At 37.9% G+C, this 25,944-nt stretch overlaps 1 protein-coding gene across 3 annotated transcripts in view; it reads right to left on the minus strand.

The window, feature by feature from the left end:
• The window catches only part of pip5k1bb (phosphatidylinositol-4-phosphate 5-kinase, type I, beta b), a 193,581-nt gene that overhangs the window by 91,766 nt on the left and 75,871 nt on the right, over window positions 1-25,944 (minus strand). The window contains exons 2-3 of one of the 3 annotated variants that reach the window (XM_039750764.1): window positions 15,572-15,661; window positions 8,286-8,354 (exon numbers count right to left, since the gene is read on the minus strand). In XM_039750764.1, coding sequence (XP_039606698.1) covers window positions 8,286-8,354 — 69 coding nt within the window. In that variant the 5' untranslated portion in view covers window positions 15,572-15,661. Of the gene's footprint in view, window positions 1-4,567; window positions 4,740-8,285; window positions 8,355-15,571; window positions 15,662-25,944 lie in introns of those variants that run through there. The other 2 variants (XM_039750766.1, XM_039750765.1) reach the window with 2 other exon arrangements.

Genomic DNA, 25,944 nt, shown 5'->3' on the forward strand with positions numbered 1-25,944 from the left:
TGCATTGGCCGCCTTTGTAGGTTTGGTGAACAGAAACTTGTCTTTGGAGCATTGTTTTCAGCTCCTTTATCTTATCTTTTCATAGACTGCTACCCTCAGGAAATTCCTCTGAAAAGTTGCTGTGGACCTTACCGTCTGACACGTTTGTACCGCAGATCAGACACACACACTTCTTTACATTTGTGAAACAAAATTCTGCTTACCACTCTTCATGAAAATAGTATGTTCTTATCCTCTTCTTGGTATGGGTACCTGCCGCGGCCATGGTTGCTGCCCATCTCACATCACCACTGACTCATCAAGCTTGACAGCAGTGGAACTGTTTGATTGACAACTAATTGGCAAATAATCATTTTGTGTAAGAAGGGGATGGGACACCTATGAATTTAATTGGACATTCATGTAAGTTGGTTTGCCAAGTAACTAATTAAATTTGACTTATCAAATTCATGTACGATTCATTAACCCTTTGGCGAGCTACTTGGAAAAGGGTTGCAAGCTACCTGTAGCTCGTGAGTGACGTGTTGGAGACCCCTGATCTAGATAATTACAAACTAGGCAAGCTGCTTACTTTAACAGATGATATTAATCTAGGTTGACTGGACTACAGTGGGTACAAAAGATTTCACAAAACATTTACATATTACCCTGGGCTAAAGCCAGACTGGGGCAGATACACAGAAGTAAAAAGTTTAATGTTTCTGTAGTGTTACATGAAAGAAGTATAAATATTAAATTTGCAGGCACAATGGTGAGGTTTTACACGTTTGTACACTTTATGAGAGAATTTGGGAATCCCCGTTGCCTAATGTCCACACACAGTTTACTGAAGAAAATAAACTTAAAAGGATTTTGAGTTGTACAGCACACTGTATTTAATACAAGTCAAGAAATGGTTATCCATAAGCCATACAATGCACTTCAAAGGTCAGATCTAGTATATTGTGTTTCTGTACTACCAAAACAATTCCTAATTAGTATTTAGTGAACATCTTACAAATAGGAAATTGTCTAGTGGATAAGCATGGCTATTGTTGTCAGGCTCTACCTCTACTTGTCTCGGATTTGCTGGACGGGGGCTATGTTCTCGTCTTGAGTTTTGTCCATTTATTATGTTAGTTTTGTATTGCGTCTTTCCTGTTTATATTGAGATTAGTATTGAGACAGGTTTGGTTTTGTTAGTTCTTGAAATGTTGGCTTTCATTTGCTATAAACTGTATTGTTTAACCTTTAACCATTACTTGGCATACTTTCTACTTTTGGCCTATAAGTATTGTTTGGCCTATTTTATATTTCTGGCCTTTGGCATTGCTTGGCGTTCATTATTGCTGGTATTTTGGCCTTTATAATTGTTAGGCCCATTCCTCCTAACTGTATTTTATTATTGTGGCTTCTACACTGTTTGGCATTTTCCTTTTTTATTGTATGTTTGTCTTTTCAACACTTTTGAATGATCTTTAATTGATTTGTTTGAATAAATAATAAATTCAATAATTAAGTTAATCTCCTTTATTTATGGTGCTTTGTCCTGATCTATAATAATTAAGTTACAATACCGGTCTATTCTCAGTCCAAGATGCAATCTTTTCATTCCTGTTCAGGGCAGGAAGGCCTATCCATTCAGACATTGCAACATGGTACAATGCCTGAAGTTAAATTTGAAAGGAAACATACAGAAAACGCATACAGTTTAAAACCTCAAGTCTATTAGGCCATGCTAGAATTTTAATCAATGCTGAAAAAGAAATCTTTTTTGCGCCATATTGAAGTGACCATGGTGGCTGGCCTTGCAGTCACTTCATTCTCACAGCTCACAAAAAATGTTGGGATAAATGTCTTGTTCTTGTCAAAGCTTTTTTTATGTTCTAAAGTTCATTTTTGTGTTCTATGCAAATTGTGACCTGAGATTCCAATTCAGTGACATCATATTAGGCTTACTTGATGTTTTTCTGTCAGTATGTTTGTTTAATGCAAGATAAATCAAAGCTCATTGTGCCTTTTTGTTATAATCAGACTGGCAAAACAGGACATCCATAATTTGCAATATATATCTATAATCAAACCTACTTGTATCTATATCACAGAAAATAAAATTGAACAGTCAGTGAAACGTTTAACTTTTTTGCACAGAAAACCTAAATGACATTACATGATTTTGTCATCATTTTAAACAATTTGTTCTAGCAATTTTAAATCTAAAACCTGCAGATTATAATTTGCTCAGCCTTTCCAGTTAATCCTCCTTGATGTGGGCAGTTTATGTTCAGGTTTATAACCCCTGTACTCTCCCTAATTACCTCTTAAGCATCATCTCCTCTTGCTACTCAGCAATTTCAGCTTGACTTGAACATTAAAAAATAATGATAATAATGTGTTTATCATTTACACTTTGATAAACTGGCTGTTAAATCAGATCAATACTGACTTATATAATAATGAAAATTTTACTGTGAATGCTGCAAATAACTATGAGAAGGTCTTGGAAAAGATTCTGACACACCCAAGACATCCCAGCAAGAAAATATCACGAGTGGCAATTAGATGGAAGTCATTCTGCCTGGGCACAAGCATTCAACCTATGGGGAGAGGTAGAGTGATGGCTGTGCCTAGACAAAAATACAAAACAAAGGTTTATGAAAAATGTGGCTTATGATTTTTTAACACATGTTCTCCCTGAGCCTCTTTCCAGGCTGGTACATCACCAATCTTAGAAAAAAATGAAGCAGCTCATTGGATTAACTGAATAGCATTGTATTACAAAAATCTGAGTCAAAGTCAACAAAACGAAGAAAGCCCGGATGTCCCTCCCATATCACAGGAAGCTGACACAACAGAATTTTTAAAGGAGAAGTCTCCTCCAGTTGTCTGCTGCTACAAATGTGAGGAATCCAGGCACATAAATACCACTTGCCCAACTTAGACAAGCCAATGTAGTGTGGATGAACTTGTAGCAAATGTTATTGTCCTCTTGTGTGATCTGCTTTCATGTCCTCCCCTCACACAGGATATGCTTTTACAAATGGCTGCATGGTGCTGGCTTTAAATTGATTACAGCATCAACATCACCATTGTTGTTAATCGCTTTCTTCGTTCACAATAATTTACTAAAGATAATACCACCCTACCTGTATACACAGGGATGCACGAGAATATCCAATCATTGACTACACAATTTTGAGCATTTCTGAATGATTATCCATCCTGCTCCATCAATGCATTTATTATTTGTTGTAATTGGTCTAACACTAAAGTTATACGAAAAAATACTCAGTGTAAAATGTCAGTAAAACCCAATTAGCCAAGAGGTACTTTAGACTTGGTCAAGGAGGCATGAAAGGAGCAAGATTACCAATCTGTAAACATTTAAGAATATTTCCCATGCCAAGATCCAACCTTAAAAGAAGTATTCCAAAAGCCAGACTTAAAAGATGTGGTAAGGCAGCCTTTTGCTGTTAGACACCAAAAATCTGGAATACATTATCAATAGAAATATGCCAGGCTAACACCATATATCATTAAAAAAAAATACATTATTTTAAATTGGCTTTTTTGTAGTTACATCTTAATTTTACTAATAAAGTTGATATGAATAGAATTAGCATATTCTTAAATGAATCTGCAATCATTATTAACCTTTATTTTTTCCCCATTTTCTTTTTCCATTTTATTTTCTGGTTCTTTTGTGGTGGCATTCTAGTTCTATAGTTAAGGACTATACTTCGTTAATTATTTATCCATCAAATGCAAGCGTGCATTATTTATTGTTGTATGCTATTTATTATTATACTTATTTTTCATGTGTTCTTCTTTGCTTGTAACTATTTCTTTGACATATTCTAAAGCTATATCCTTTGCAAGAAAATGTGCTATAGAAATTAATGTTGTTGTTTTTGCTGTTGATAACACGCAATTGCCTGAGCACTTCATCCGTGTCCGGCTTTTGGTCTAATCCCACTAAGTAGCAGCTCTGTGGATGCAGGCTTGGTTATACAATCATGGAGCCACTCCAGCCAGGGGCATGTGTTATATAATACTGGTTCTCACCGCCCAATCCAAATTCCAAGCACACTGGTGGGGTCCCTATGAAATGAAGGAGCACAAGGGAATTGCAGACTATATGGTAAACCAACCACTGCAGAGACTGTCCAAGAGAAAACATCATGCAAACTACTACCCTGGAAGGAAATAGCAGTGCCCAGTCCTCCCAAGGAAAACATTCTCGCCCACTTTACAGAGTCACTCAACTTCAGGGACAAATTAACACCTGACCAAACAGTTGCATTACTGCGTGACTGAATGGTTTTTTCAGTACCAAACCAGAGAGAACCAGCCTAATTACGCACAACATTATCACAGAAACTGGAGTCATGATAAGAGTGCCCCTACTGTATACACAAGGTTAAATTAAATGAAGTTGAGCCAGAAGTAAGAAAAATGCTACAACTGTGCATTATTAAACAAAGAATTAGCTCCTCGTCAAGTCCAATCATACCGAAGCCTAATGGATCTTGGCAGCCCTGAAATGACTTCCACGAAACTTAACCAGAACTCTTGCTTTGAGGCCTACCTGATGCATCAAGTGGATGACTTAATTGAGAAGCTTGGCAATGCTTTTTTCCTCAAAATGCTGAATATAACCAAGGGATATTGTCAGGTTTCTTTAGCCCCAGAAGTAAAAGAAAGAAAGGGGTTCAACATCCTTAGAGGTCACTGACTTCAGCGATATTGTAAAATCTTGCCTGGAAAAGGAAGTAAAAAGGGAAAAAAAAGGAGGAAGAGAGATGATCGAGAAGCCAATCTACACATATTATGACAATACTCAGGACCTGATTTACCGCGTGGACTGTCGGTGAGGATAATTGCAGGGCCTCGGCATCACAGAGAAGAAGCACAGAAAATGACTGATCTCAGGTGAGTTCTAGCTCTTTTATTTAAATATAAGAACTAGAAAATTTAAAGAACTGGAAAAGGGATTTTTTGTGGACTGGCTCCCATGGGATGAAGGATTTATTTGATCAGGACAAATTATGTACACTGCACCGCGCGGCAGCGCTGCTGCCAAGAGTTGATTCTACAATAAAATAAAATAAAAATAAAAAGAGTAATGAAAATCATCATCCCGAAAGCGGACAGTTGAGGTGACGTAGTATATGTGTACCAAATTTCAAACGATTTGCGAGCTACAGGTGATTTAAAATCCTGGACAGACAAATGGACAGCCACGGTAGTGTATTATATAAGAAGATATCATTGTCAAGTACTCTCCAAAAGCTAGTAATGTCACATTTCAAGAGCAGGCTACCACAGTTGTACCTAATGCATGTTATAATTGCTAAAGTACAAGTGAGAATATAAGGTTATCAAAAGTCATAAAGAATAAAGAGGATCTCAAGAAAATAAAGCCTAAAGCTTGATTTCTGAAATTGTGATTGTATATATTTTGTTCAAATAATATATGTTATTTTACAGATTTTCTGTGAGGCAGTTCTAAAAAGAGATTGGAAATGTCTGAGCTAAATCAGACAAATCTGCTAACATTGACTTCCATATTGGGAGGTACAAAAACAACAGAAACTTCCATTCTAGAATACAAATTCATTTGTGGATTTATTTGTCAGATCAAACCTGTGCAAATGGAATATATACATTCTGATTAAGGAATTATTTAAGGTTTAAAAATACATTCACATAAATCTGTTTTAAAAATATTTTAAAAAATGTATTAAGGAAAATCTTAGTTTCACTTGAAGATAATCTTACTTTAAAAATGATGGAAAAATACAATTATAAGAGCAGCAAAGCAGGTAATCATACTTTGCACAATGCATTTTTCTGAATGCTATATAGTCCTTTAAGCTTTGGATAAAGATATGAATGTGCACTTAAACTTACATTTGAATTGCTTCTGCATTTGCATAAAGGTTTGTACGATGAAGATACATTTTAAATTTTTTTTTTTAAATTAATACTGTGATATTGCAAAGAAATTATTATAATATTTCACTATGAGATTAAAATTTTAAGACCATTTCTTCTGTAAGACCTGTACTGTTGCCAACTGAAATTATGTGTTTCATTATTAGTGTGTTTTTTCTGGATGATTGCTGGTAAATGTTATTTCAGACAAACACATGACATTTGTTACAGCTGTTTTCAATTAATACAAGTTCCTTGATTATTCTGTTGAGATGATAGAAATGAAGGTCTGCATGTAATCTTGCATAAATTGTTGGTGCTCTAAGGGATCCAACTTATTTTTGCCAGACATAATATTTACTTATACTATATGGTCCAGTGATACACCAACAGTTCTTAAACCATTTATGGCATGTGCGGTGTTCAGGACTGATGCAGGTTTATGGAGGTGAGGAATTCATCATAGCAATTGATTTTAGTCAGCAATGGTTATCAATTGGTGTCCTGTAATTCTGGCAGTAAGAAGGCATACTTTTCCATTCCTGTACATTTTAACTGCACATCAGTTGTTGCAAAACGAGTTGTACAATTTATGTATAAGTAGTAATAAAAATCATGGTGGCATTTCTGCCCTTACTTTTAAATAAAGGTTAATTTATTAAGTAGATTAGCCCTGTTTTGGCTTTTAAACTTATTTAAAAAAAGCCACTCAAGCGCCACTCATTTCTCCTCTGTTGCTGTCCTGTACTGACTGCCAAGATGAGGACTGTTCTAACTACAAATGCTGTATGAATACCCTCCTTGCAGGGTGGGACTGGAGGACTTTATCCTTGGATTAGTGGGTGCCCTTGGTAATTTTTATTTATATCCTTTGCGTTATGAACACTCATTATCTTTCTGTTGTCTTCTGGAGCCAAATTACATCGGTCAAAATACAAAAGCATTGCTTTAAAAAAAATTAATATACAATGTCTTGTCTGTCATCACTAACACTGTTGGCACAGGGTCATTTCTGTAGCCTCCTGTCTTTGATTTGAGGACAACAACCATATGGCAAATAGAGGAAACAACACATACTGCATAGAATAAAACACTGATCAACAACCCTTCATTAACTACGTCTAAAATAGTGATCTGCTTTGATACGGAAGCTCACACTCCTTATTTCTGTGCTTGTACTATATTTACTGAAAGATCTGAATCAATAGTTGACAATCAGAAGCAGGTAAAAATAGGAATAAGCTCAAACATATGTAATCCCTTTTTTGTTTATTAAAGTAATCTGAGAAATTGGTCATTAGCTCTAAACCCCAAGGTAGCCTAACAGATTAGGAGTCACTACATTACATAGTTCCTTACAGGAAATTCAAGCTCAGATCCTTAAGTGCCATATTGCTTGAAGGCTTTCATTCCATTTTCTTAACTAGCAACCATTTACTGGAGCTTTTGGAATATACATTGTTGCCTTGATTTTAACGGACTTGCTTTTTAAGATTCTGGCTTCAGGTATTCAATGTAACCAATTTTATAGTTAGAAATCAATTACTGATGTTAATTAAACATGCTATTTTACTAACTGTATGGAATTTCAGAGCAAAGCATATGTTCCATTACTAGTAGTAGATTGGAGTAATGCACTGTTAATTAGTGCATTGCTGCACCCACCACATGCTGAATCACCTGGATTGGAACCCGAGTGCAGCAGGTGGCACCTCAGCATCACACTGGAACAATGTGAAGTGTTTTATAGTGGCTGGAGTGCCAATCCTACCACCAACACCCAAGTGTTCTCTGTAAATTGGAGGACCTGTTTACAGGGCTGGATGCAGATTAATGGCATACCCAGGACGATGCAATTAAACGTTAAGAGCCTTGCTCAAGGGCCCAATGTAGAAGAGTCACTTAAAGTCTAACTCAATTAAATTAAGGAAGCAAATTAAGAAAGTAGCTGGACAGAAACTCTGCAGTCATAGTGGCCATTCAGGAATTGAGATTGAGATCTTTGGTTTAGTATGTGATCATTTAGCTGCTCGGTAGTAATTTACAACAGGAAAATTAGTATTCAGAGCTAATTAGAGTTTAAAAGTTCACAAGGGGGCAATGATCCTTTAACCAAAGCACTGGAGAAAATAAAAGATGAGACTAAAAATATAGAAGAGCTGGTAAAACAAGGACTTGGAGAAAGAAAGTGAAATGCAGATGTCTGCAATCCAGTAAGGGGGCACCATTTAGTCTTAATCCAGACCTGCATATTATTAATGCATTAAACCGAAATAATTATTAAAAGGTGGGAAATAATTACTGTTTATAGTTTTTGCAGCTATAAAAGAAAAAACACAAAATTAATTTGCTATTATTAGTAGGCTTACCTTTTTATAGGTTTTTTCTCTGGCTGGATTCCCAGAGGATCTGACTCCATTTTCAGTGACAGATGACATCTAAAAAAGATTTTTTTTTAATGTACTTGTAGAGTTTTTCACTAAACATTTTAACTATAACAGAAAAAAAGCTTGTAAGCTGTGTAACCAGAATAAATAAAATGAATGGCAAAAAGAAAGCATGCAAAATTTTTGTTCCATTCTCTTTAGATTTCTCCAATAATAACTTATAGTCTGATAAAGAATTATGTTAAAATTGCCAAACTGTAATAAAAGACAAGAAATACAAGAAGCAAATATCCTAGGTCTCATTGCCATTTACTGTCTCTGTATTATTAGATTACAATTATAATTTATTATTATTATTATTGACTGATTGTTTTGATGAAAAACAGAACACATTTAACTTAAATGTTTAGACACCGATTTTCATAGGAGCTTAAAAAAGCAGGTGTTTTTTGACATTATATTTGATATGTCCACATTCATCTCCTTTTCTAAGTCAGGCCTATTGTAAGTCTCATTGGGTCAGCTACAGTGCAATCTGGTCTTAGTACGTATTTACGGTAACAAGGCTAACTTTTGACTTTAACACTGTTGCAGTGTGTCCCTAGAGAAATGGACTAGTACAGACCAAGACTAAGTGCTGTTGCATTGAGCCTATTGGAGATGGAGAAGAGGAACAAAGTTGTGTACTAACTTAAGACTTCCTCATGAGCAGGTTTACAGTGGGTATTAGGTAAAGTGAATCATGCATGCATCAGAGAGACTGTTACAGACAAGAGAAATCATAAATATACCATTAAAAATATGGAACCCATATTTTATAATTATATTTGTACTGAAATATAGCTTTAATAATGAATGAAATATATTGAACTCAATGCCATAGAAAATGACATGCAAGGCATGGAAATACATTCCACAATATAAATACTGTAAGAAACAGAAAAATATGGACAACACACATTGAGCCATTAATCTTCAGTAAAAAGATGAAGAGTCAGTGTCCCTAATAAAGAAATCTTTCAGCCACCAGTTTGGAAAATGTGCATTGAAAGAAGCTGCCAGATTCTTCCATAACATATTCCTTCAGAATATCATGAAGGTAACTTTGTGGGTGTCCTCCATATCTTTAAGAGATCTTTCACAATATCTCTCTATTATAATAAAAAAATCTTGGGAGGAGAGATGAGGCGCGACTTTCTCAGAGAGACTCTTTCACGTCCCGTGAGACGAGACTTTGTGCCAAGAGATTTAACCACACCCAAGGCCGGAAATAAAAGACAAAGAGTAGATGACAAAGTCAAACATCGTAAAGAATTAAAAAATGCTGGCGCGATACACATGTATAGCAGTAATGGAAGTACGAAAATTCGAATGTCTCAAAAAATGATAGTAAAGATCACATTTGCGCAAACAAACGGGAATTATTACTTGGTGAAATAACAGAACAGCAAAAAGAGATCAGATATATTGTTTGGATTTAAACATTAAATCAGAGACTTGAAAATCGTCTAATTTGTGTTGCCATCAGGGAAAAGCAGTGTTTCTTCCTAATGAAGAGGTGTATCCACGAAAATTAAAAGATTTGCTGTTTGGTGAAAGTGAAATCCTGCGAGAGAAAATTTCAAGCCCAGCCAGACAATACTTTATGCAAAGAGATTTGAAAAAAATCCCACCCACATCTAAAACATTTACAACCACACACACAGTAAACTACATTTCTCTAAAATGCATAAAGCTATTTTTACGTTTCACTAAAATAGTTCAGGTTCATTTGTCAAAATAAAAATGAGGATATATGAACTCATTTTACACTGTGAAAATGGACAGGATACACAAAATATATCAGTCTCCTTATTAACATTATGAAGTGTATTTTTCATGATGTTCTTGACAAATTACTATTTGTGTTCCAGTTGACTCTTGGTGTATATAATAATTTCTGAGTTAATACTATACTCTTCAATAAAATCAAAAGCTACAAGATAACAGTATGGCTTTAAAAAACAACATAAGAATTACATGCATTAATAGGTTAAAACTAACTGCTTGAAAATGTTTCATTGGTGAAGAACAGAGAGCATGTCTGCTTTAAATAAGAGTGGTTACATTAAGTTACAGAAACATTAACTGTTCTATAATGACAGGGAAATAAAGATAAAGCTTATGGTTTCTGTCTATCCAGAAAGAACAATGCAAACTATGCATTCAATTCAAAGCAAATACATATCGTCTGAAAAAAAAAGTATAAACAGAGATGACTCGATAATGCCCCTAGGCTGGGGAGAGGACCCTGGCCTCAATTTATTTTATGAGATTGAAGGACATTCATATTAGTACGGTATATGATATCGGTTTGGGGGGTCATTTGTACCTCTAGGACACTGAAGCACAATCAAATTATTTTATTAAACTGAAAAGTGTAGTTGTCCCCTGGAAGTTACATTTGGTGGGGAGCTTGGATTTGCCTCTGACAATAGCTGGACAGAGAATCACTTCATCACTGGACACACTCACTCATACTTACTTGTCGATTTAGAATCACCAATCAACAAATATGTTTTGGAATACAGATGTAAATAACTGTGTAGAGAAAAGCTAAAGAGACACGTAGAAATAACTAAATCCTCACAGATTGTTAACTGGCTATTTGAGCACTCCCAGACACTGGAGATGTGAGATAACAATGTAAGCACTGTACCACCATACCAAATACAGTCAATACCTTGTGGAATAAATTTACTAATTGTTTTTAAAAGGGAACTACAATTAATTTTTAACACCTAAATAATAAGTAATTAATATCAAAAACATCTGAGTATTGTTTTTGCACATTCCATTTGAATGACTTTCCATATTTAGTCACTTAAAAGTAATTAAAAACTTGCAAAAAAAACCAATCACGCCCTTCCAGGTCTCACTGTCATTGCCCACGTGAGCATTGAAGTCTCCCAGCAAAACGAGGGAATCCCCAGAAGGTATGCCCTCTAGCAACCCCTCCAGAGACTCCAAAAAGGGTGGATACTCCAAACTGCTGTTCGGCGCATACGCACAAACAACAGTCAGGACCCTTCCCCCACCCGGCGGAGGGAGGCCACCCTCTCGTCCACCGGGGTAAACCCCAATGCACAGGCTCCGACTCGGGGGGCAATAAGTATGCCCACACCTGCTCGGCCTCTCACGGGGCAACTCAGAGTGGTAGAGAGTCCAGCCCCTCTCAAGGAGATTGGTTCCAGAGTCCAAGCTGTGCGTCGAGGTGAGTCCGACTATATCTAGCCGGAACCTCTCGACCTCGCGCACTAGCTCAGGCTCCTTCCCCTTCAGAGAGGTGACATTCCACGTCCCAAGAGCCAGTTTCTGTAGCCGAGGATCAGACCGCCAAGGTCCCGCCGCCACCACCCAACTCACACTGCACCCAACCTCCTTGGCCCCTCCCATAGGTGGTGAGCCCATGGGGAAGAGGACCCACGTTACCTCTTCAGGCTGTGCCCGGCCGAGCCCCATGGGTGCAGGCCGCCACCAGGCGCCGCCATCGAGCCCCACCTCCAGGCCTGGCTCCAGAGGGGGGCCCCGGTGACCCGCGTCCGGGCAAGGGAAAGCGTTGTCCGCAGTTTTATTTTCATTGGAGGTTTATTGAACGCTCTTTGTCTCATCCCTCACCCAGGACCAGTTTGCCTTGGGTGGCCCTACCAGGGGCATAAAGCCCCGGACAACATAGCTTCTAGGATCATTGGGACACGCAAACCCCTCCACCACGATAAGGTGACGGTTCAAGGAGGAGAATGGCCCCCCCGATCTGAACCCGAGCGGTGTTTTGTTATTGGACTTCTGTGCTCGTCACGGATTGTCCATAACGAACACCATGTTCAAGCATAAGGGTGTTCATATGTGCACTTGGCACCAGGACACCCTAGGCCACAGGTCGATGATCGACTTTGTGGTCGTGTCGTCGGACTTGCGGCCATATGTCTTGGACACTCGGGTGAAGAGAGGGGCGGAGCTGTCAACTGATCACCACCTGGTGGTGAGTTGGCTTCGATGGTGGGAGAAGATGCCGGTCAGACCTGGTAGGCCCAAACGTGTTGTGAGGTTCTGCTGGGAACGGCTGGCAGAGTCTCCTGTCAGAAGTAGCTTCAACTCCCACCTCCGGCAGAACTTCAACCCGCCCCGAGGGAGGTGGGGACATTGAGTCGAATGGGCCATGTTCCGTGCCTCTATTGTTGAGGCGGCTGACCGGAGCTGTGGCCGCAAGGTGGTCGGTGCCTGTCGTGGCGGCAATCCCCGAACCCGTTGGTGGACACCGGCGGTGAGGGATGCTGTCAAGCTGAAGAAGGAGTCCTATAGGACTTTTTTGTCCTGTGGGTCTCTGGAGGCAGCTGATAGGTACCGGCAGGCCAAGCGAACGCGGCCGGTTGTTGCTGAGGCAAAACTCGGGCATGGGAGGAGTTTGGAGAGGCCATGGAGAACGACTTTCGGACGGCTTCGAGGAGATTCTGGTCCACCGTCCGGCGTCTCAGGAGGGGAAGCAGTGCAGTGTCAACACCGTATATAGTGGGGATGGTGCGCTGCTGACCTCACTTCGGGGCGTTAGGGTCGGTGGGGGGAGTACTTCGAAGACCTCCTCAATCCCACTAACATGCCTTCCAATGAGGAAGCAGAGCCTGGGACTCTGAGGTGGGCTCTCCCATCTCTGGGACTGAAGTCACCGAGGTGGTCAAAAAACTCCTTGGTGGCAGGGTCCCGGGGGTGGATGAGATACGCCCGGAGTTCCTTAAGGCTCTGGATGTTGTAGGACTGTCTTGGTTGACACGTCTCTGCAACATCGCATGGACATCGGGAACAGTGCCTCTGGATTGGCAGACCAGGGTGGTGGTCCCCTCTTTAAAAAGGGGGACCGGAGGGTGTGTTCCAACTATAGAGGGATCACACTCCTCAGCCTCCCTGGAAAAGTCTATTCGGGGGTTCTGGAGAGGAGGGTCCGTCCGATAGTCGAACCTCGGATTCAGGAGGAACAGTGTGGTTTTCGTCCTGGTCGCGGAACAGTGGACCAGCTCTTCACCCTTAGCAGAGTTCTGGAGGGTGCATGGGAGTTTGCCCGACCGGTCTACATGTGTTTTGTGGACTTGGAAAAGGCATTCGACCGTGTCCCTCGGGAATCCTGTGGGGGTGCTCGGGAGTATGGGGTACCGGACCCCTGATAAGAGCTGTTCGGTCTCTGTACAACCGTGTCAGAGCTTGGTCCGCATTGCGGCAGTAAGTCGAGCCCGTTTCCAGTGAGAGTTGGACTCCGCCAGGGCTGCCCTTTGTCACCGATTCTGTTCATAACTTTTATGGACAGAATTTCTAGGCGCAGCCAGGGTGTTGAAGGGGTCCGGTTTGGTGGACTCAGGATTGGGTCACTGCTTTTTGCAGATGATGTTGTCCTGTTTGCTTCATCAGGCCGTGATCTTCAGCTCTCTCTGGATCGGTTCGCAGCTGAGTGTGAAGCGGCTGGGATGAGAATCAGCACCTCCAAATCCGAGCATGGTCCTCAGCCGGAAAAGGGTGGAGTGCCCTCTCAGGGTTGGGGGAGAGATCCTGCCCCAAGTGGAGGAGTTCAAGTATCTCGGGGTCTTGTTCACGAGTGAGGGAAGAATGGAGCGTGAGATCGACAGGCGGATCGGTGCGGCGTCTGCAGTGATGCGAGCTCTGCATTGGTCTGTCGTGGTGAAAAGGAGCTGAGCCCTAAGGCAAAGCTCTCAATTTACCAGTCGATCTACCTTCCTACCCTCACCTATGGTCATGAGCTATGGGTAGTGACCGAAAGAACGAGATCACGAATACAAGCGGCTGAAATGAGTTTCCTCCGCAGGGTGTCTGGGCTTTCCCTTAAAGATAGGGTGAGAAGCTCAGTCATCCGGGAGGGGCTCAGAGTAGAGCCGCTGCTCCTCCGCATCGAGAGGAGTCAGATGAGGTGGCTTGGGCATCTGATCAGGATGCCTCCTGGACGCCTCCCTGGTGAGGTGTTCCGGGCACGTCCAACCGGGAGGAGGCCCCGGGGAAGACCCAGGACACGCTGGCGGGACTATGTCTCCCGGCTGGCCTGGGAACGCCTTGGGATTCTCCGGAAGAGCTGGAAGTGGCGGGGAGAGGGAAGTCTGGGCCTCTCTGCTTGCTGCTGCCCCCTCGACCCGACCTCGGATAAGCGGAAGAGAATGGATGGATGGATGGATGGATGAAAAAAAAACAAATACTGTTTTACAAATGGTTGGGCTGCACATTATGAAATAAGTGTAAAGTTTTTTTCCCTAAGGGAAAAAACGGTCCTTGTTATTTGCTTTCTCTTATCACTGTCCTCTAGTGGAGCTGATTGCTGCTTTAATAAATTTAACGCTCGACCCAGGAAAAGGACCTCAGATTGGATGAAAGAAATTGTACAACCAATATATTGAACAGATAGATATACTACATCAAAATTATGAACACTAGCCATTTGCTTATAAATTAATACCAGGAGCATTAAGAACCATACATAAATGTCTGTAGGTAGGTAGCATATACTATGTAAATTTGCAAAAAACATGCCCACATATAGAATATTGCAAAAATAATTCTCCATTTTTGTTTAATGATTTTTTTTTTATTTTTCCTGTTATTTCGGTGTTACACTTTTGTGCATATATTTCTGTATGGGTGTCATCAATTTAGAGATTTGCATCACTTTAATGTTACATGGTGGCCATGCAAGTCATGCATATTCCATGTAACATTAACATATTATGACCATGAGAACTAACCACTATCACTAACACTGTAAAAAAAAAAAAAAAACTCCTTGTTAGGAAGATTTTAATTTTAATTTTGTATTAGACTTTGAATTCAGCACAACCCAAATTAATCTATTGTCTGAGATGTTAGGATCTTGACAGTGAGTACCAATTTGTAATAACACTCAATTAAATGAAACCGGGACTTATATGGAAACATTCCAGTGGTTATACCACCAAAGCTGTGTTTCTGTTAGGTATTATGTTTAATTTTTATCAAATGCTATTGGTAAATTTGTACAACATTCTGAAATGATGAAAAGAGAAGTGATCTATACAAAAAGCAGTTAAATTAAATGCACTTAAGTAAATGAAATATTTTTTTCCACTGAAGTGTTTATGTATATACATGCTTAAATATACACAAAAATACACACATACAGCATTTTTAAGTTAAGCACTAGTAGGATATTAACCAATGAATGATCTTTTGTGCCTTAAATAATACAAATTCAAGCACTCTACCTTGTTTAACTGATCTGAAAGTCATCTGTTGATCACGATGATAAAATATTTCACTCATGTGACCACTAAAGTTGCATGCTGTTAAATGACCTGAAAGACATTGAAAAGCTTTAATTAATATTAGAAAGGACAACCTCCTACATCCTGGTGTGAAGTATTTCTATACAAGGTGTCTCTCTGTCTACCTTTGTTAATTGCTCAATTCTCGCCAATAATACAATATACAGTGCAGTATTGTCCAAATAATGCTTCAGAGGATATAGTAATATCGCTTTTATACAGACAGATTCTTTGCAAATAATGAGCAGAAGTTGGGACACCTGTAAGAATTGTGTGCATCAACTTTCTCTTGTAACCTAATTTATTACTAATTCCCTGAAAAAAGCTGTTTAGTTTAAAAAATAAAATTCTTTTTATATTTTGGCAAACTAAACTTTATTTTTAGGCTCTAGTAGTTTACTGCTTTCCTTTGTACCTTCTCAGGTTATTTACTACTTGCTGGAAAAATGGAAACATATGGGTTTTCTAAAACTTTTGACCTGTATCAGTGTGTATTTGTATAAATTACTGTATTTTAATAAATATTTACACACATACACAGACACTCAAGTTTAAACATCAGATGAATTTGCCAGCTACTTGCTCCTACTTTGTTCATTAAAAATCCTTCCACCAGCTTTTCATAAAATGAAAGGGTTTAACTAAATGTTTTCAAACAATCAAGTGCATATTGTGAATATACTGCATAGCAAAGAATGGTTTTTGTGGTTAAAAATGTAATTATATACCATTTTTATTATATACCAAGTGATTTGCCTAGCATCATATATTAAGAACGGAAGTGATGTGAAATGGTAGCCTTATTTCAGGTTGATCTGTTTGTCAAGCTATTTCTTTTGTTATTGATTTTAATTGAAGAAATTAACATCCCATACAATCAAGTCTAACTTATATAACAAAGAAAATAACATTACTTACAAAAGTCAAACTTAACTAACCAAAATTCATCCCCCACCCGAGGGAAAGAGGAGAGGCAACAATAAGAGAAAATCTTTAAAAACAACATAGAAGGGAGAATATCTTTTTCCCTGATATAAATTTGTATTGTAAACTTTTTTTAAATTAGATCCTGCCATATTTTTAAAAAGTTCTGAACAGATCCTTTAACAAAGAATGACATTTTTTCTAAATTCAAATAGTATAGAACATCAGTTACCCACTGACGTATAGCAGGTGGGCTGGGATTCTTCCGGTTGAGCTAAGATAAGTCTATGTCCTTGTAGTGTAGCAATTATAATCAATTTGTCCTTGACTTTAAGCCTATCTGGGAGTACACCAAACACAGCTTTTAATGGGTTAGGACGGATTGTGACACCAAGACTATCTGAGAGGTATTCAAAGATTTTTATCCAGAATGATGTTCATTTGGTACATGCCCAAAATATGTGGCCCAGTGAGGCTGGAACTCAATTGCAGTATTCACAGGTTGAATCTTGTTCATTTCAAATTTTAGAGAATTTTAAATGAGATAAATGTGATAGATAAAATATTTTAGTTGAATGATTGAATGCTTCGTACATGGAGTTAGACCGTATTTTATGCATGGCTGCCTTCCACTCAGTTTCTGAAATGTTAAATAAGAGATCCTTTTACCACTACACTCTGGGGTCTTTAAAAGGAAGGGACTTTCAAATGGTTTTATATATTATAGAAATGCTGTCTGAGTCCCCAAAACTAATCAATATATCTTCTGGAATAGAAACAAGTGAGAGGTGAGGAAAATTGGGCATATTTTGTTTAGCAAAGTTTCTAATTTGGAGATAGTGGAAAAATTGTGTTGATAGGAAACTACATTTAGAGTGTCATTGTTCATATTATTCAAAGCCATTATCTATAAACAATTCTCTAAGTGTTTTAATCCCAGACCTTTTCTAAACATTAAATACAGTGTAGGTTTGAGAGGATAGAAAAAGATGATTATCATGCAGAGGTGCAACAGATAAAAACTTCTCTGCCTTAAAATGCTTCCTGCATTGGTTCCATATTATTAGTGATTGACAGACAACTTTATTATTAGCATATTGACGATAATTTGTATTTACTGGGGCACAAAGCAGGGCATATGTAGAAGAACAACAAGAGTTTATTTCTATTGCATACCAGGCTTGTGTAAAATCATTGATTTATATCAATTTCCACATTTTTATATCTTGCATATTTGCAGCGGAGTAATAAAATTGAAAGTTAGGTAGTTCCAGTACCCCTTTCTGATTTAGGTCTTGGTAGTTACCCTTTGAATGCGTGGATGTTTTGAATTCCAAATAAATGAGGTTATAATTGAGTCTAATTTATTAAAAAAATGATTTGCTAATGTATATGGGGATGCTCTGAAATGGAAAAAGAAGCTTAGTACTGATACTACTGATTCTCCCTGCTAATGTGAGATGGAGGGTAGACTATCTGTTCACATCATCTTTAATATTTTCCATGCCGATTGCAAAATATTGTTGAAAAAGATCCTTGTATTACATGTGATGTTTACCCCTAGGTATTTACACTGATCTGCTAAAATAAATGAGTATTAATTTTGAGTCCAGATATCTTTTGAAAATCTGCTAGTGCATTAAGGACTGTTTTGGGTCTGATATATACAATACGATGTGATCTACATAAAGCAGTATTTCTCTGATGCATTTCAAAAGTGAATGGCCAAATGCTCAACGGCAACTGCAAAAAGCAATGGTGATAGAGGGTATCTTTGTCTGGTCCGATGTTCTAGTTTGAAATAATGTTGCTAATACAGAGGCTTCAGGTCTGGAATAAAGTAGTATTATTCATGTACATATATGTTTGGGCAAAATTCAAATGTGTGCAATGTTTTGAACAGGTAGATACACTCAACCATGTCAAATGCTTTTCCTGCATTCAAAGATAATAAGATCTCTGGTCTGTAAGATTTAATGGTTGAGTATATTACATTAAAAAAACTTCGAAAATTAGAAGCTGTGTGTGCCTTTAATAAATCCGGTTTGGTCTTGTGATACTACAGAAGGAAGCACTTTATCAATCCTTCTAGCTTGGACTTTGGAGAGTATCTTAACAGCATTATTCAGAAGTGAAATAGGTCTGTATGAAACACATTGCAATAAATTCTTATTTTACTTTGAAAAGAGAGTAATTAAGGCTTGGTAAAAAGTCTGAGGTACAATTTTGTTGCCGCTAGTTTCTATAAACATTGCTAATAAGAATACAGATAACTTATTTGAAATTTTTTATAAAATTCCACTGGGTAGCGATCAGGGCCTGCTGCTTTACCACTCTGAAGTGAGTTTATCCAGTAATTCTAAGAGTGTTAGAAGTGTGTCCTGTTCCTCTGCACTAAGAGCATCTTGCTGTAGTATTTATAATGCATCAAAAAACTCATTACATTGTATCTTATCTTCTTTCAACGGAATAGAATATAAGTATTTATAGTATTCTCTAAATGTGTGGGTTATATTTTTATGGTCAACGATTTTATCTCCAACTGTGTTTCTAATTTCTATAATTGCATTGCAAACTTCCTGCTTCTGGATTTGTTGAGCTAAGATCTTATTAGCCTTCTACCCATGTTCATAGTAATAATGTGGCAATTTAAAGATGAGCTGTTTTGTTTCTTTTGTTGTCAAGAGATTAAATTCTAATTGTAGAACCTGTTTTTTCCTATAAAGTGCCTCATTTGGAGACCTCATTTGGGCATATTCTTGATGTATTCTGGTAATTAACTCTGACGTTTTCTTGGTCTCCACTTTTTTATTGTGGGAAAGATATAAAGTAATCTGTCCTCTTAAAAAGTCTTCAGAGTTTCATAAGGAGTATTCCTGCAGAGACCCCTGTGGATGCATTTGTCTCTAAAAATAATCAATTTGCATAGAAATGAATTCTCGTCAGCTAACGACATGGGGTTAATATGCCAGCTGCAAAATGATTAAGATCCTTGGTCAGATACTTATCAATAGCTCCTGATGACCCTGATTCTATTGATTCACTAACAGAATGTCTGACTAGTATCTCAGAATGGATGAATAGTAATTTTCTCAAGTTAAATAAAGAGAAAACTGAAATTTTAGTGATCAGCAATAATGGATACAATGAGGCTATTAGAAATAAACTGGATACATTAGGATTAAAAGTCAAGACGGAGGTAAAATGCTTAGGGGTGGGTGCTGACTGTAATCTGAATTTTAAATCACATATTAATCAGATCATTAGGACAGCATTTTTTCACTTAAGAAACATAAGTAAAGTTAGACCGCTTATATCACTAAAAGATGCTGAGAAATTAGTTCACGCGTTTGTTTTCAGTCGGCTAGATTACTGTACTGCACTCCTCTCAGGACTACCCAAAAAAGATATAAATCGTTTGCAACTAGTGCAGAATGCAGCTGCTAGAATCCTAACTAGGAAAAGAAAATCCGAACACATTTCTCCAGTTTTATTGTTACTACACTGTCATTCAGAATTGACTTTAAAATTCTGCTTATGGTTTATAAAGCCTTAAATAATCTCGCCCCATCTTATATATCGGAATGTCTGACACCTTATATTCCAAATCGTAACCTCAGATCCTCAAATGAGTGTCTCCTTAGAATTCCAAGAACAAAACAAAAAGAAGTGGTGAGGCGGCCTTCTGCTGCTATGCACCTAAAATCTGGAATAGCCTGCCAATAGGAATTCGCCAGGCTGATACAGTAGAGCACTTTAAAACACTGCTGAAAACACATTACTTTAACATGGCCTTTTATAACTTCATTTTAATCTTAATTTAACTTAATCCTGATACTCTATATGTTCAATTTCTTCAAAATAACTATTCATGGTGGCTCTAAAATCGGTACTGACCCCTACTCTCTTTTCTGTTTCTTTTTCCGGTTTCTTTGTGGTGGTGGCCTGCGACACCTCCACCTACTCAAAGCTTCATGATGCTCCAACAATGATGGACGGATTAAAAGGCAGAAGTCTACGTGACCATCATCATCATCAAGCCCTTCCGTGAGAATCCTAAATCCAAAGAGGACTGTTTCATTTATGTTAGGTAGAATGCCCAGAGGGGACTGGGCGGTCTCATGGTCTGGAATCCCTACAGAGTTTATTTTTTCTCCAGCCGTCTGGAGTTTTTTTGTTTTTTCTGTCCCCCCTGGCCATTGAACCTTACTCTTATTCAATGTTAATTAATGTTGATTTTGTTTTATAATTGTGTCTTTCATTTTTCTATTCTTTAATATGTAAAGCACTTTGAGCTACTGTTTGTATGAAAATGTGCTATAAAAATAAATGTTGTTGTTGTTGTTGATCATAGGTAACAATAGCGTCATACTTGCAAGATTTGATAGTGAGCATTACTATTATTATCTATAAAGAAATTATCAGTTCTTAACTAACTATAATATACCTATAAGAAGATTGTTGTGATAAGTTCTGATCCATTATAAACGATATGATTACTTTTGCAATATTAGATGTAGTTGAGGACCCATCTAGGTCTGGATTTAAAACACAAAGTCTCCAGCCATTATAATTTTGACTGTTCATATTAGGAATAAATGCGAACACATTTTGGAGCAGATGCTGCAGCGTGAGGTCCTGGTTAATCCATCCCTTCACCGGTCTCTTCCAACTCAGTCTGTGGCAGGCCGTAACATGAACTTGAGGCCAGATTAGACTTTGATATACCTTTAGATACCTTTTCTTTCTCTTCCTGACCCCTTTGTCTTCTGCTTATGCTTTTAATATACTTTTAATTAAATCCTATTAGGTTGACTAAATACAGGATATCTCAGATAGATAATAAAAAGGTTAAATAACACTGCTACCAGTGGAGCACTCTCTTAGACATAAAACTCTTGCAACAGACAAAACCAAAACTTCTATTTGCCAGACTAATAAAATCAAGTGCTTTAATTTAAGCCTTTACAGAAACATCTTTTTAAACCTAGTACATTTTTAAAAAAATATTAATATTAAGACTGGGCTCAGTTTAGTCCTTAAAATTGTTATGCTTTTGTGCTTTTTCGTCTTAAATATACTTAAATGTTTACTTTCTCATAATGTGCCACTTTTAACAGCCTTTAAGGTAATAAACACTATACCTGTATATCATATATTACTAATAATAAATACACATTTTATATAGAATGAATTCAGACCATTTCCAGTTTTTCAGATTTTGCTATGCTGCAGCCTTGTGCTACAGTCTTTTAAATTCAACACTAAAAATCCTATCCTATCATATTGACACAAATATTCAGACCCTTTGCTCAGTATTTACTTGAAGCACCTTCGACAGCTTTTACAGCTTCACTATTTAATGACTGGGGATTTTCTCATATTCTCTCCTTTCAAGCTCTGACAGATTGGATGCAGAACATAGGCGGAAAGGTATTTTCAGAGATGTTTGTTTAGGTTCAAGTCTGGGCTCTGGCTGGGCAACTCGAGGATATTTCCAAAGTTGTCCCTAAACTACTCCTGTATTGTCTTTGCTTGGTGTTTAGGGTCATTGTTCTGGTAGAAGGTTAACCTTTGGTGCATTCTGAGGTCCAGATTGCTCAGGAGCAGGGTTTCATCAAGGATATCTCTGTACTTTGCTCTGTTCAGCTTTCTCTCAGCCTTTTCTAGACTTCCAGTCACAGCCACTAAAAAACAACACCACAGCATGCTGTTGCCACCACTATGCTCCCTTGAAATGGTATTGCACAGGTGATGAGTGGTGCCTGGTTCCCCCTAGACATGATGATGCTAATCTTTGTTTCAATAGACCACGGGAATCTTGTTTCACACAGTGGGTTTCCATGTGTTTTTTTTTAACCTGAGGAGAGGTTTCTCTTTGGCCACTTTGTCATAGAGCCCAGATTGGGAAAGTGTTGCAGTTGCTCTCCTGGAATTTTCTCCCATTTCATCGTAGGCTCTCTTGGTCACCTTTGCTACCAATGGCCCTTCTCTCACAATTGCTCATTTTAGTTGGGTGGCCAGTTGTAGGAAGAGTCGTGGGTGTTTGAAAGTTCTTCTATTTATGAAGTCAACTGTGTTCTTAGGGACCTTCAATGTTGCATTTATTTATTGTAGCCTTCCCCAGATCAGTGCCTTGACAAAATCCTGTCTCTAAGCACTGCAGGCAATTACTTCAATCTCATGGCTTGGTTTTGGCTCTGATAAAATTGTCAACTGCATGACCTTATATAGACAAGGGTGTACCTCTCCTAATTAGGTCCAATCAATTGAACTGACCACATGTGGACTGCAAACAAAGTGCAGAAACAGCTCAATAATAGGCACTTGAGCCAGATTACAAGTGTCACTCAAAAAGTCTGAATATTTATGAAAATATAGTATTCGTTTTCTTTTTAAAAAGATTTCTAAAATGTTTTTGCTTAGTCATTTTGTGTTAGTGAGTGCTTTAGTACAATAGCAAAATGTGAAAAAGTGAAGGGGGCCAAGTACTTTCTGAAACCATTTTATTTTTATTATATACACAGTGCCACAACCAGTTGTTGTATAACTTGAAATCAAAGGGGCAAACAGCATGTACATTATGAACCACTTCTTTTGAGGTTACAAGAATACTTAAACTGGCTAAAATAAAAAATAAATAAAATGAACAAATTCTCTGGGATGTAAATTTACATAGATTTGTTAATGTTTAGTAATAAGATCTAAAAAATGAAAACATAAAACAATGCATAAAACATGCAATTTTTCCAGAATGCATAATCTAAGCTCATTTAAACTTTGCTCTAAATTTGATGTAAGCGTTAAATTTACAATCTCCTCTGGTGAACTTGGAATCTAGTTGTAAATTAATTGATAGCCATAAGCCTCCACAAAGTTTCACTGGGGATTAATATGTTGTGCCTACTCCTGCTCACTGAGATGTGATTAATGCTTATGTACTAAATAAAACTACAGTAACTGTACTGTTCATGGCAGAGTCTACATTCAATTATTGCAGAGTTTGCATTCATATATTCATCAAGTGTAAGCAAAAGTCTATGGGAGAAAATCAGACCCAAGCAAATATCCGGCATGACCTCTCAGTTGCGAGAAGCAGATCATACAGTACCTGACACATAATACAAAGAGTACACAATACGTGTTTCGCCCTAATTGGGGCACATCAGGTGTACATAACTTTGCCGACTAACCGACCAACCACAAGCATTACCCGGTAGATAAGCATCCAAATAATTGGATGTCAAGTAAGCAAGGCAGAATCTGTGGCACAATGTCAGAGGCTCAGGCGCTGATGTCTGAGGTTCGATTCCCATAAAGGGGAAGCAAAACTGCACACACCTGATGAGCCCCAATTACGGTGAAATGTGCCGTACTCTTTGTATTATTTGTCAGGTATTGTATCACACACACATTATATATGTAACAGTAACACCGCACTACAATATAACGTGCAGTGAATACACTTGACTTGAGCATTCATAGTTTTCATACTCTCTCTGTACGTTTAGCATTCGTTTGCTCAGAGGTTGATGTGCTTGCTGCTTCTTTTCTCCATCCTAGCGGCCTACTTCTTCTCTTCTTTCATCGGCATCTTTCACATTAGTACGTTTCTTTAATTTTTAACTTAAGCTGACACTTAAGTCTTCAATCTGCCCCAAGAATGATTTAAGATATGAAGAGGTAGGGGAAGTGACGGCGAAGGTGGTACAGATAAGAATGGCGCCCATAAGCATGTGTTGCACGGCCGCCCTGATGGCCTCTGCCAAGAGTTGATATTACAATAAAATACAAATAAAAAGAGGAATAACCTTGGAGGTCAATCATCACCCCAAAAGCGGATAGTAGATTTCACATAGTATATAAAGATATTTTACACACATAAACACAAATACATATATTGCAAATATATATAACTGTAATTACATTATTCTAGAAAGCACTGACAGGATGACACTGCAGATATCTAAAACAACATGGCATGGATTTAGCTAATTTCGAGATTTATTTCAAGGTTGAGAATGTTCATACATTGAGATTATGAAAGAAATTAAACTTAGTGAAACTGCACCTACTTAGTTATTTTTAGAAAGGCAATCATGCTCAATGTGATTTCTAAAGTTATTTAGATGTATTAGCAATATAGTTGAGCATCACAGTTGAGCATCACTTGCTTAAAATTTGAAACCAATTTAGGAGATACTTTAGAGTAGAGATACTTCTCCTTGCTGCTCCAGTACATGACAATCATAAATACTGATTATGAATTACTGCATTTTAATTGTCCTTTTTAATGTTGTACTGCTTGTTTTGATTGAAATGTGTTTTACATATTGTAATGTGGGCGGCACAGTGGCGCAGTGGTAGCACTGCTGCCTCACAGTTAAGAGACCTGAGTTCGCTTCCCGGGTCCTCCCTGCGTGGAGTTTGCATGTTCTCCCCGTGTCTGTGTGGGTTTCTTCCGGGTGCTCTGGTTTCCTCCCACAGCCCAAAGACATGCAGGTTAGGTAGATTGGAAAACACTAAATAGAGTGTGGTGTGTGTGTGTAAGCCCTACGGTGGACTGGTGCCCTGCCTGGGGATTGTTTCCTGCCAGACAACCAGTGCTGGCTGGGATTGGCTCCAGCAGACCCCCGTGACCCTGTAGTTAGGATATAGTGGGTTGGATAATGGATGGATGGATATTGTAATGTGGTAATGTAGACTTTAAGCTAAAAAAAAAAATAAAAACCAGACTGCACAATATAATGTCATATATGTACTATATAATATTTATTTATGTATAATACATTTAAACATTTATATCTTTTTCTTTCATTTTATCCACACTAATACGTTTTGATAATACATTATATGGTAATGTATTAACCTAAGTGCCCTTTGTATTTCAAATTTGTTACTTCCTGGTTACTTTTGGAAACCTTTGTGATTCAGAAATTATTTTAAAAGTTTGGGATTCACTATGAGTGGTCACAATGGAAAATAACCCTGCCCTGCACAGACTACAAATGAATTCTACAGTGTGTGCCCACAATGACCTATCAATTCTGGTTCTGCAAACAGTTGAGTAAAGATTATGACACTTCCTTCTGTTTACTGAAACTTTTGAAAATATCTTTTTTTTCTAAACCACCACCAATCTGTAACAATACAGACTAAAATATGTTTATTTTCGATAATTAAGGCAATCCAAAAAACAAAACAAAATGTTTCATTTTTAAATGTTCTTTACTTAATTATAGAGATAAAAGAGAACAAATTCTAGAACAGAAAACATAGGCATTTGTAACAATCCAAAATTAAATCAATAAGATCACAAAATGGACTGATGTGCAACTATTTTTTGGAATAATTCTAAATGAGTTATTATTAGAAATTTCATTGTACTA

Source organism: Polypterus senegalus, chromosome 4 (assembly GCF_016835505.1).
Source record: "Polypterus senegalus isolate Bchr_013 chromosome 4, ASM1683550v1, whole genome shotgun sequence".
NCBI lineage: Eukaryota > Metazoa > Chordata > Cladistia > Polypteriformes > Polypteridae > Polypterus > Polypterus senegalus.